This window comes from Notechis scutatus, chromosome 1 (assembly GCF_049901735.1).
Source record: "Notechis scutatus isolate UNSWTSFEM ecotype Mainland chromosome 1, rNotScu1.2, whole genome shotgun sequence".
Classification (NCBI taxonomy): Eukaryota; Metazoa; Chordata; class Lepidosauria; order Squamata; family Elapidae; genus Notechis; species Notechis scutatus.
The window spans coordinates 330,210,173-330,222,244 of record NC_142009.1 but is presented as its reverse complement, the minus strand read 5'-3'; the positions used below and the strand labels follow the sequence as shown (position 1 = coordinate 330,222,244).

Here is a 12,072-nt window from a genome sequence, read left to right as displayed (position 1 = left end):
ATATATTGGTAAACAGATTGTGCTGTTTACGAAGAAACACAAATGCCAATAGCTATGAAATAGCAAAAGGGCAGCTTTTTAAAACAGCAGCGCCCTTCTCTCTTTTGGCACTGAGGAGAAATTTTAAACCATGGCCTGCAGTTGCCCTTTACGTTAAAAAACCAGCCTGTTCCCAGCTGACGTTTCCATCCTTCCGAAATCAAAAATAGCCCCGTGATGATAAAAAAAATTAGACTATTGATTCAGACATCTGTCATGGTTCAAATGGCGTGTTTTTCTCTTTGAGAGCAACATTCAAGAGCTGAAACCTTCTTGTATCACTTCAAGGTTTCAGAGAATATACTGGAAAGAAAAAAAATAAAAAAAGCAAAACACTAAATGGGCCTGAGAAACCCAGAAGGGGCTGGAGCCCTGCAAATGGCTTGTTTGAGTGACTATTGGATTTTTATCATTGTAAGAATGACAGAATCACTAAAAGTGAGTTGGGTGGCCATAAAAATGTTCATTCATGTATTCATTCATTCATTCATTCATGTATTCATTCATTCATTCATTCATAGATAGATAGATAGATACAGGTAATCCTCGACTTACGACCACAACTGTATCCAAAATTTCTGCTATTAAGTGGAACATTTTGTTAAGTCAGTTTTGCCCCATTTTATGACCTTTCTTGCCCCAGTGGTTAAGTGAATCATTGGAGTTGGTAAGTTACTCACACGGTTGTTATGTGAATCTGTCTTCCCCATTGGTTTTGCTTGTCCAAAGGTCGCAAAAAAGGGATCACGTGACCTTGGGACACTGCGACGGTTGTAAGTATGAACCAGTTGCCAAGCATCCCTGAATTTTGATCACGTGATGCTGCAAAGGCTGTAAGTTTGAAAAATGGTCATAAGTCACATTTTGCAGTGCCGTTGTAACTTTGAACGGTCACTAAATGGACTGTTGTTAAGTCGAGGACTGCCTGTACACAAATAAATAAAGCAAGCCAGTTTTAACCTGGTCGAAGCATTGCCCAGGAACCGCGCAACAGAGCATGGCTTCTGGCTCACCATTTAAAGGGAAAGTGAATTGTGATTTTTTTCCCCCCAGTCTATTTTCATTGCAGCTCTCTTTGGCATTTCTACAGGTAGTCCTCGACTTACAACCCTTCATTTTGTGACCGTTCAAAGTTTCAATGGCATTGAAAAAAAAGTGGCTTATATAACCAGCTTTCATCAGAGGTGGTATTCCGCAGTTTCTGGCTGTCAGGATTCCAGCAATCGCTCTAATTAAATCATGATTCTCCAGCCAAACTTCAAAAAACTTCAAACGATTTATTAGAGGCGACATACTGGCACTGCCCTGTATGAAGCCAACTTTGGCATATGTAATTTACAGTCACCTGTGACCCTGTTTCCCTCCCTTTCCCCTGGGTGTCTCTTAAACCAGATTATCCAATTCAGCGCCTTCAGAGGCTGGGTGTCATCATTCACATTTTCCAATTAAATATATTTGGGGGCAAAAGCTCTGGTAGTTTAGTTACAATCTTTTAAAGATAAGAGTTGGAATGTACTTTCGCTTTCCCTCCTTTTTTATGGCAACTACTAAAACAGGCATAGGAATGTTTTATGAGTTGACACTGACCAGTTCTGGAGAACCAGTAGTGGACATTTTGAGAACTTCGGAGAACCAGCAAATCCCACCTCGGACTGGCCCCGCCCCCATCTATTCCCTGCCTCCTGAGTCCCAGCTGATCGGATGGGTCTCCTTTGGTTACCCTGCACAGGAGAACAGAGCTGGAAAACAGGTTAGCGGGGTGGGGAGGGAATGCAGTATCCTTCCCCTGCCACAACCACCAGGCCATGCCACGCCCACAGAACCGGCAGTAAAAAAAAATTGAATCTCACCACTAGTTTTCACATTTACAATTGCTGCAGGACCCCTTGTGGTCTCATAACCAAAATTCGGACACTCAGCAACTGGTTCATATTTAGGACGGTGACAGTGTCCCGGAATCATGTCAATGGGGAAGCCAGATTCACTTTAGAACCATGTTACTAACATAACAACTGCAGAGATTCATTTAACAACTGTGGCAAGTAAGGTCATAAGATGAGGCAAAACTCACTGTCTCATTTAGCAATGGAAACGTGGGGTTCAATTGTAGTCATAAATGCCTGTGACATTTATTAAGTGGAGATTCTCAGTCAGCCAAGTACCTCAGGGTTGCCCGAAAGGTGCTTTTTTTAAATAAAAAAAAAGCACCTTTGGGATTATGGTCATAAGTTGAGGACTACCTGCATATGGTCTGACCCAGAGAAGAGGTGGCAGGGGCACGAAATCCACCCAGTTAAAGCCGCCAACGTACGTCCTACATAGAGACACGACCCAGCCAAGATGCTTCCGCCTTCCTTGCTGTGGCACATCAGGTTATCCCCTGACTGCTGCCGCGATCCATTCAGCTGGGTGAGGGTGACGCTGAGCGTAGTAGCCCCCAGGACCTTGTAGGTCTCGGCTGGGAGCTTTCGGCCATTCAGGGTCCAGTAAAGGTCCTCGGCCTTCAGGCCTGAATTGGGCATGACGGAACAGTTGGCCGTGAATGAAGCACCAATGTGGAGGGTGGCGTCTTGGGGAGCTATGATGGCTGGGTCTGCAGTGAAAGGGGGGAAAAAAGAAAAAGATCAGGTCAATCTCTGGTGATGGTTGGTCGGTTTGTTCCTTGTGGGGAGGGAGGGCATCCCAAAATAATGCTGAATGTGAGATCTTATGCCACTTGGCGATCAGCAATAGTATTAGCAGCCCTTCTTTCTACAACCGTAATAGAAAGTAGCCATTTTATATTTTTATATTTATTTATTTACTTGTATCCCGCCTTTATTATTTTTACAAATAAAATCAAGGTGGTGCACATACCCAACACACCTTCCTCCTCCTATTTGCTATGCTAAGAGAGAGGGACTGGCCCAAAATTACCCACCCAGCTTTTATGCCTAAGGAGGGACTAGAACTCACAGTCTCCTGGTGATTGGCCCAAAGTCATCCAGCCGGGTTTTATGCCTTAGGCGAGACTAGAATTCACAGTCTCCTGGTGATTGGCCCAAAGTTACCCAGCTGGCTTTCATGCCTAAGGCAGGACTAGAACTCACAGTCTCCTGGTGATTGGCCCAAAGTCACCCAGCCGGCTTTCATGCCTAAGGCAGGACTAGAACTCACAGTCTCCTGGTGATTGGCCCAAAGTCACCCAGCTGGCTTTCATGCCTAAGGCAGGACTAGAACTCACAGTCTCCTGGTGATTGGCCCAAAGTCACCCAGCCGGCTTTCATGCCTAAGGCGCGACTAGAACTCACAGTCTCCTGGTGATTAGCCCAAAGTTATCCAGCCGGCTTTCATGCCTAAGGCAGGACTAGAACTCACAGTCTCCTGGTGATTGGCCTAAAGTCACCCAGCCGGCTTTCATTCCTAAGGCGCGACTAGAACTCACAGTCTCCTGGTGATTAGCCCAAAGTTATCCAGCCGGCTTTCATGCCTAAGGCAGGACTAGAACTCACAGTCTCCTGGTGATTGGCCTAAAGTTATCCAGCCGGCTTTCATGCCTAAGGCAGGACTAGAATTCACAGTCTCCTGGTGATTAGCCCAAAGTTATCCAGCCGGCTTTCATGCCTAAGGCAGGACTAGAACTCACAGTCTCCTGGTGATTAGCCTAAAGTTATCCAGCCGGCTTTCATTCCTAAGGCGCGACTAGAACTCACAGTCTCCTGGTGATTGGCCCAAAGTTATCCAGCCGGCTTTCATTCCTAAGGCGCGACTAGAACTCACAGTCTCCTGGTGATTAGCCCAAAGTTATCCAGCCGGCTTTCATGCCTAAGGCAGGACTAGAACTCACAGTCTCCTGGTGATTGGCCCAAAGTTACCCAGCCGGCTTTCATGCCTAAGGCAGGACTAGAACTCACAGTCTCCTGGTGATTGGCCCAAAGTCACCCAGCCGGCTTTCATTCCTAAGGCGCGACTAGAACTCACAGTCTCCTGGTGATTAGCCCAAAGTTATCCAGCCGGCTTTCATGCCTAAGGCAGGACTAGAACTCACAGTCTCCTGGTGATTAGCCTAAAGTTATCCAGCCGGCTTTCATGCCTAAGGCGCGACTAGAACTCACAGTCTCCTGGTGATTAGCCCAAAGTTATCCAGCCGGCTTTCATGCCTAAGGCAGGACTAGAACTCACAGTCTCCTGGTGATTGGCCTAAAGTCACCCAGCCGGCTTTCATTCCTAAGGCGCGACTAGAACTCACAGTCTCCTGGTGATTAGCCCAAAGTTATCCAGCCGGCTTTCATGCCTAAGGCAGGACTAGAACTCACAGTCTCCTGGTGATTAGCCTAAAGTTATCCAGCCGGCTTTCATGCCTAAGGCAGGACTAGAATTCACAGTCTCCTGGTGATTAGCCCAAAGTTATCCAGCCGGCTTTCATGCCTAAGGCAGGACTAGAACTCACAGTCTCCTGGTGATTAGCCTAAAGTTATCCAGCCGGCTTTCATGCCTAAGGCAGGACTAGAACTCACAGTCTCCTGGTGATTAGCCTAAAGTTATCCAGCCGGCTTTCATTCCTAAGGCGCGACTAGAACTCACAGTCTCCTGGTGATTAGCCCAAAGTTATCCAGCCGGCTTTCATGCCTAAGGCAGGACTAGAACTCACAGTCTCCTGGTGATTGGCCCAAAGTTACCCAGCCGGCTTTCATGCCTAAGGCAGGACTAGAACTCACAGTCTCCTGGTGATTGGCCCAAAGTTACCCAGCTGGCTTTCATGCCTAAGGCAGGACTAGAACTCACAGTCTCCTGGTGATTGGCCCAAAGTTACCCAGCTGGCTTTCATGCCTAAGGCAGGACTAGAACTCACAGTCTCCTGGTGATTGGCCCAAAGTCACCCAGCCTGCTTTTATGCTGAAGGCAGGACTAGAACTCACAGTCTCCTGGTGATTGGCCCAAAGTACCTAGCCTGCTTTTATGCCGAAGGCAGGACTAGAACTCACAGTCTCGTGCTTTCTAGCTTGGTTCCTTAACCGCTTCACCAAATTTATCTATTAAAGACTATCATTCAACTTATTAAATTTGTATGCAGCCTGACTCCCTACCACTCTAGCCATGCCTAAATGTAAGTTTCTTTTGTTTGCTTCATAGAGTGCATTATTTCCCGAAAACAGGTAGTCCCTGATATAAGACCGTTCATTTAACAACTGTTCAAAATTACAACAGCACTGAAAAGATGCCACCAATCGTCACATGAACGTTGCAGTCACCCTGAAGTCACGTGATCACAATTCAGCTGCTTGCCAACCAGTGTGTACATATATGATGACTGCGGGATCATGCGATCGCCATTTGTGACCTCCAGGCCGGCTTCCAACATGCAAAGTCAATGGGAGAAACTGGATTCGCTTAACAACTGTGTGATTCACTTAATGACCGTAGCAAAAATGATTGAAAAATTGAATGCAGCTCACTTAACGACTGCAGTGCTTAGCAACAGACACTCCAGTCCAAAATATGTCATAAGTTGAGGACTGCCTGTACCTTTCTGCATGTTTGCATATGTTCATTACAGTTGTGTCTTTTCACAAACACCTGTTTTACAGCAATATGCTAGAACAGTTACCTATTTTAATCCATACAGAGGTTATTCATAAATGTAGTAATGACATAGTAGTAATTAAAAAGGCAAAAGATCCCAGAAGGCAACATCATGACATTGGTGTCATTTTTAGAGGATTCTAGTCCAGGAAATACAGCTCGAACGGTTATTCTTTTCTCAGAGAGAATGGGAGCACCGATAGCAAGAGAACAGAAGGGGAAAAAGTCAGGGGTGGGATTCTACCAGTTCGCACCTATTTGCTAGAACTGGTTGTTAACATTCTAAGCAGTTTGGAGAACCGGTTGTTAGAAATTACTGGCCTAATCCTGTAAGGAAGGCAGGAAGGAAACATTCTGGTGTTGCTTACAGAAACTGCCTCTCCGTTAACCCTTATTACATTCTTGGCAGGACTAGACTTCCTGTCTCAGGAACTTCTCTGGAGTTTTTTTCCTCTCCTTTGCTGGTACTTTGCTTGTGTGGAATGACCATTCAAAGTTACAATGGCACTGAAAAAAGTGACTTATGACCCTTTTTCACACTTACGACTGTTGCAGCATTCCCACAGTCATGAGAGGCCAGGCGAGGAGAAGCGTGCCTCAATGTGAGCGATATTGAGTTGGCCATGCCCAGCCAATAACATGACCACCAAGCCACGTCCACCAGTCACATGACCACCAAGCCATGCCCACCAACTAAGCCACGCCCACAGAACTGGTTGTTAAAAAAAATTGAATCCCACCCCTGGAAAAAGTCCCTCAAAACACTGATTACACATCCAAGTTCAAGAGAAGACACTGTTCGTATAGCTGATATGAAAAATATGCAGTGGTCCACTGCACTTTACTTTTTGGCAACCAAAGGACGACAAAACCTGGGTTCATGCGAAATCTCAGCTGGCTAGTATTACAAGTAGTCCTCAGTTTAAACAACCACATTTGGTACTAGAATTTCTATTATTAAGCAAGGTAGTTGTGAAATGAATCATGCCTGAGTTTGCAACCTTTTTTTTGCCACGATTGTTAAGTGAATTTCTCAAGTTGCGAAATAAAACATGCAGTTATTAAGCTCCGGATATTTAACAGATATTTAACAGATAATCAGAGTTGGAAGGGACCTTGTAGGTCATCTAGTCCAACACCCCGCTCCAGGCCAGGGGTGTCAAACTCAAGGCCCATGGGCTGGATTTGGTCCGCAATGTGGTCAGATCCGGCTCATGGGGCCATCCTGGAAAATATAAGACCCGGTCTATCCAATGTGAAGAGGAAACATCGGGCCAGCGTGGCTTCAGCCCAGTCTACCCAATACAAAGAAGAAACGTGCCAACAGTTTGTAGAATGGCATCAAGCTGGCCACGCCCACCCAGTCGGCCATGCCCACCATCCAAACAGTCACAACCACCCTGCCCCCCTCCGAGGCCAACCATACTTCTGATGTGGCCCTCAATGAAATTGAGTTTGACACCCATGCTCCAGACTAATAGAGCAAGGCTAGTAGGAGAATTCTGGGAACCCAGACTTCGTAAAATTGCTGTCAAGTTTTGAAGTGCGCTTTTGCAGTTGAAACCATTATTGCTTCTCGGCTTGCCAATGAACCGGGGGGGGAGGAAAGGGGAGGTGGAATGTAGGCTCCAGACATCAAGAGCTGTGAGAACCAAGGACACTTGGGCAGGTGTTTGCAGAGTTAAAGACTTTTTGTCATAACAATACAATGAGATTCAATTGGACCATGTGACCTGGTCTAATAGGGGGAAGGATAATCTATACTTTAATTATGTGGGTTTGCATGGAAATTAGTTAGATCTGGTTTTGCCCTCGTCTGGGCCAAAATGATATACTATACTCAATGAAGTTTTGCATTAAGAGATTGGATTGTCCCGTCCGTGCTTTCTTTGGTTGGGTTCATCAGTTGGAAGGTTGACAGTTGCCATGATTAAGAAACGCTGATCTGGAGGTTTGCATACCATAAAAAGTAACAAGTTTATTATGCACAACTGCCTTTGGTCCCATGGCCAGCCTTGGACTGAAGGTATCTTATAGGGAAATCCCCTTCTAATATAGTCTTAAAAAGCTAAATAATCACTTTGTTGCCTCATTATCTGCTCGCAGATGCCATAATGTTAGGGTAGTAAAGCGGTATTTTTTTAATCTTGGAGTTTTAAGATGGGTGGACTTCAATTCCCAGAATTTATTTATTTTATTTTATTTATTTATTTATTTATTTATTTGATTTGCCAATTGTTTACAAGATAATAAGTATAAGTGTATACATAGTTGTGAATACATGAAATGGGTACATATAAGAAAAATAAAAGAATAAGAGAAACAATAGGACAGGGACGGTAGGCACGTTGGTGCGCTTATGCACGCCCCCTACAGACCTCTTAGGAAAGGGGTGAGGTCAATAGTAGACAGTCTAAGGTTAAAGTTTTTAGGGTTTGGGGAAGAAACTACAGAGTCGGGTAGAGTATTCCAGACATTGACCACTCTGTTGCTGAAGTCGTATTTCCTGCAATCAAGTTTGGTGCGGTTTACTTTGAGTTTCAGCAACTTCTATCAATTCTGGAAATAGAAGTTCACCCATCTTAAAGTTGCCAAGGTTGAGAAACTTTGCTCTAAATCAGCATCAACTGAAACCAGCCTTCTTTTTTGTAATCCTGTCCTTTATTTGTATTCATATAAGTAGTGTCCAATGTTGATGTTGTTTTGAATAGAATAAAATTAGAATAGAATAGAATAGAATAGAATAGAATAGAATAGAATAGAATAACAGAGTTGGAAGGGACCTTGGAGGTCTTCTAGTCCAACCAGTGGTGGTATGCTACTGGTTTGGATTGGTTCAGCCGAACTGGTAGTTAAAAAAAGCCAGCTGAGAGGGGGGGGGAAATCCTCCACCACCAGTTGAGGGGAAACAGAAGTGAAAAGCGCAGGATGGGCCCTCCCACCGGCCCCTGTGCTTTTCTCTTCTTTAATCCTCTCAGCTGATTGGCACTGCAGGTCTCAGCTGATGTGGGGAAAGCTGCGCACACGCGTTAGGCAAAGAACGCCCACCAAGCCACGCCCACCAAACTGGTGGTAAAACAATTTGAATCCCGCCACTGAGTCCAACCCCCTGCTCAGTCAGGAAACCCTGTCCCATTTCAGACAAATGCTTGTCTACTCTCTTCTTAAAAACTTCCAATCTTAGAGCATCCACAACTTCTGGAGGCAAGTTGTTCCACCGGTTAATTGTTCTAACTGTCAGGAAATGTCTTAGTTCTAGGTTGCTTCTTATTTTAGGATGTTAACAATCAATGACCCTGTTGCCTTTCCCTTAAATCAGAAGTGTCCAACCTAGGCTACTTTAAGACTTGTGGATTTCAACTCCCAGAATTCCCTAGCCAGGCATGCTAGCTGGCTGGGGGATTCTGGGAGTTGAAGTCCACAAGTCTTACCGTTGCCAAGGTTGGTCATCCCTGCCTTAAACGATGACCAACAAAAGTGTCAATAAAATAAATAAATAAATAAATAAATAAATAAATGTATCTTGCCATTTTCCCAGCAAAATTGGATTTAGGATCCTTAAAAATGAACAAGCAACGGATCTTTCCTGGGATTGGAAGAGCGGGGCTCCTTCTCCAAGCTTATTGCAGGCTGTAGTTATTTATCAAGGTCTCCAACCTCTTTGTGACGTGGGATTTCTTTGGACAACCACCACTAGATGTCAGTCCAAACACTCTTTTTTGGGGGGGGGGGGGGAGAAATAATCAGAGATTACCGTGTAATTTGGGCTCCACTTCCATTGTAGGATTTTTGAAAGGCAGTAAGCCTTGCTGGGTGGGCTCTGTCAAGAGTTTAGCAGAAGATGGATTTGGTCATCTGAAAGGTCAATCTTTTTGAACAGAGGGCGTTGTAGAGTCCTAGTAGTGTTCCATGGAAGTGCTCTGAGGGAACACCTGGATGAGACAAATAGGAGATACTTCTCCTCTTTCAGAGAAGACAATCTTCAAGTTCTAGGACAGATATTCTCCTTTTGAAGATGTCCTCTTCTCATAAGTCCATTTACTCCAAGTTCACTTTAAAATTCAAGACAAATTGAAGCCAGATCCAGGCTAGCGTAACAGGAGGAGATGTTCTGCATTTCATTTTAAATTCGAGTCAGCTTAGTTCTTATCTTAACCAAGCCAAAATAGTCTTCCTTCTTATTTTATGTATCTATCTCCTACTCTGGTTCTACTCAAAAAAACAACAACAAAAAACCCCAAGGTTTTCCTGAGGATCTCTTTTTACTTTATCCCTATAACCACCAGCTGGTTGAGATAGATGACCCTAAGAAACTGTGAGCGGCTCAGAATTACACAGGGAGATTCTATGGTGAAAGATGGACTTGGACCCAAGACCTAGTTTATCTCCTTGATCACCGCGTCAGAGAATTATGGGGCTGGAAGGGACCTCTGAGATCTTCCAGTCCAACCCCCTACTCAAGGCAGGAGTCTTCTAGTATCACAGTCAAATGATTGTTCTAGTTGTAGAAATAAATTCAGGGCTGTTGCAACATCCATGCATCCCTCCATCAATCCTTCCATCCTTTAATTGAAAGGAATCAGAATTCAACCCCAAACACTTGATCTCACTCAGGCCAAAGAACAGGAGCTAAATTAATTGTTTGGTCTGTTAAAAGTAGCCGAGAAATGTAATCTAGTATTGCTTTTAAGAGTTTTCCCTCAAGGCAGTTTAAGAAATATTACAAGAGGCAGGTACAAGCTGTATTTATGTTCTTGTATTATTAAGTGTAACTGTGCGGGGAGGCCACACAGTGAGTCAAAAAAAGGGAAGAATGGATCTGAAGAGGGGATCTGCACAATTGCTTCTGCCATTTTCACATTTTTGATTCCTAAATCAAATCAGAAATGCAATAAATAATATAAAGAACTACCTACTAAAAATCATTTCTCAAAACATTCCCCCGTCCCCTTCAGCAGAGAACAGTTTTCACTATCTTCCAAAAAACAGCACCAAGTAGCCCAGACTAACATTATTTCTCAACCATGGCAACTTGAAGATGTGTGGACTTCAACCTCCAGAAGTCTTCAGCCATCATCCTCTGCCCCCATGGTTGGGGAATCCCAAGTATGCTGGCTAGGGAATTCTGGGAATTGAAGTCCACACATCTTAAAGTGGCAGAGGTTGAGAAACAAGTGTTTATATTCAAAAAATCTCATGAAGCTAGACATTTTTTTAAATCTTGAAATTAGTTAAATATGAAAGAGATTGCGGTGGCTCAGTGGCTAAGACGCTGAGCTTGTCGATCAGAAAGATCAGCAATTCGGCGGTTCGAATCCCTAGCGCCACGTAACGGAGTGAGCTCCCGTTGCTTATCCCAGCTTCTGCCAACCTAGCAGTTCGAAAGCATGTTAAAAATGCAAGTAGAAAAATAGGGACCCCTTTGGTGGGAAGGTAACAACATCCCGTGCGCCTTCGGTGTTTAGTCATGCCAGCCACATGACCACGGAGACGTCTTCGGACAGCGCTGGCTCTTTGGCTTTGTAATGAAGATGAGCAGACATGACTAGTACGTATGTGCGAGGGGAACCTTTACCTATAAAAGAGAAAAACACAATTCCATACGCTATTCCTATTTCCTTCTTAAATTACCCACTCAGCTGCCAGTTTAGCCTCAGGCAAAAGACAAAAGAGAATAACGGTGTCCTCTTTCCGCCCATTGTTTCCAAAACACAATGATTTATCTCAGAGAAACATTTTTATATACAGTCCCGGGAAATGCCCAAAACATCTTACGGAGAAAGGGGTGTCCTGGGTAGTGGAACCAACCAAAGAATGGCTATGTAATGAAATCCAAGCCAACAATTACTATACTGAGGGGAGGTCAAGTTTATGTCTGCTTTCCAACAGGGGCCCCCCAAAGACCACGAAGCTTGCCGGTTGTACGTAATGATGCAGACTGAATTTCAGGGTTTAGCGTTGGCGTCCCTCCAGAACCAAATGGATGTATAGACAGGATCCCTTTACAACAGACTCTCAAACTTCACAAACTAGGTTTTCCAAACAGACAGCTGATTTTAATCAGCTGATGGGGTTCCAAAAAAGCCATTTCTCCCACCCCACAACTGGACTTTTCTTATTCTATATAGATACAGAGCAAACACGTATTTTGAAAGGGAAGGGCATAAAGAGTTCAAGTTGGAGAGAAAAGGAAGAAGACACGGCGGAATTGCAGAAAGCAAAAAACATGTCTGAGAAATTGAATATTTATGCCTCCAGATAAGCCTGCAATATATTTTATAGCTTTAAAAAAACCCAATATTTAATGGCCAGGTATTAAGTGACATTGGAAAACTAAATTACTTTTAACAAGTTGCCAGAAAGTTTTCAAGAGGCTGGATTCTATTAGATTCTTTATTATGGATGCTTTCAGCGGCTGGAGGAGTTAGCCATGAAAATTTGATAAAAGTGATTGAAATTATATGTTTTTCC

At 44.1% G+C, this 12,072-nt stretch overlaps 1 protein-coding gene across 1 annotated transcript in view; it reads right to left on the bottom strand.

Annotated features, from left to right (window-relative positions):
* Nucleotides 1–12,072, bottom strand: part of CRLF1 (cytokine receptor like factor 1) — a 53,747-nt gene that overhangs the window by 22,429 nt on the left and 19,246 nt on the right. The window contains exon 2 of the mRNA XM_087952728.1: nucleotides 2,351–2,632. Coding sequence (XP_087808854.1) covers nucleotides 2,351–2,632 — 282 coding nt within the window. The remainder of the gene's footprint in view (nucleotides 1–2,350; nucleotides 2,633–12,072) is intronic.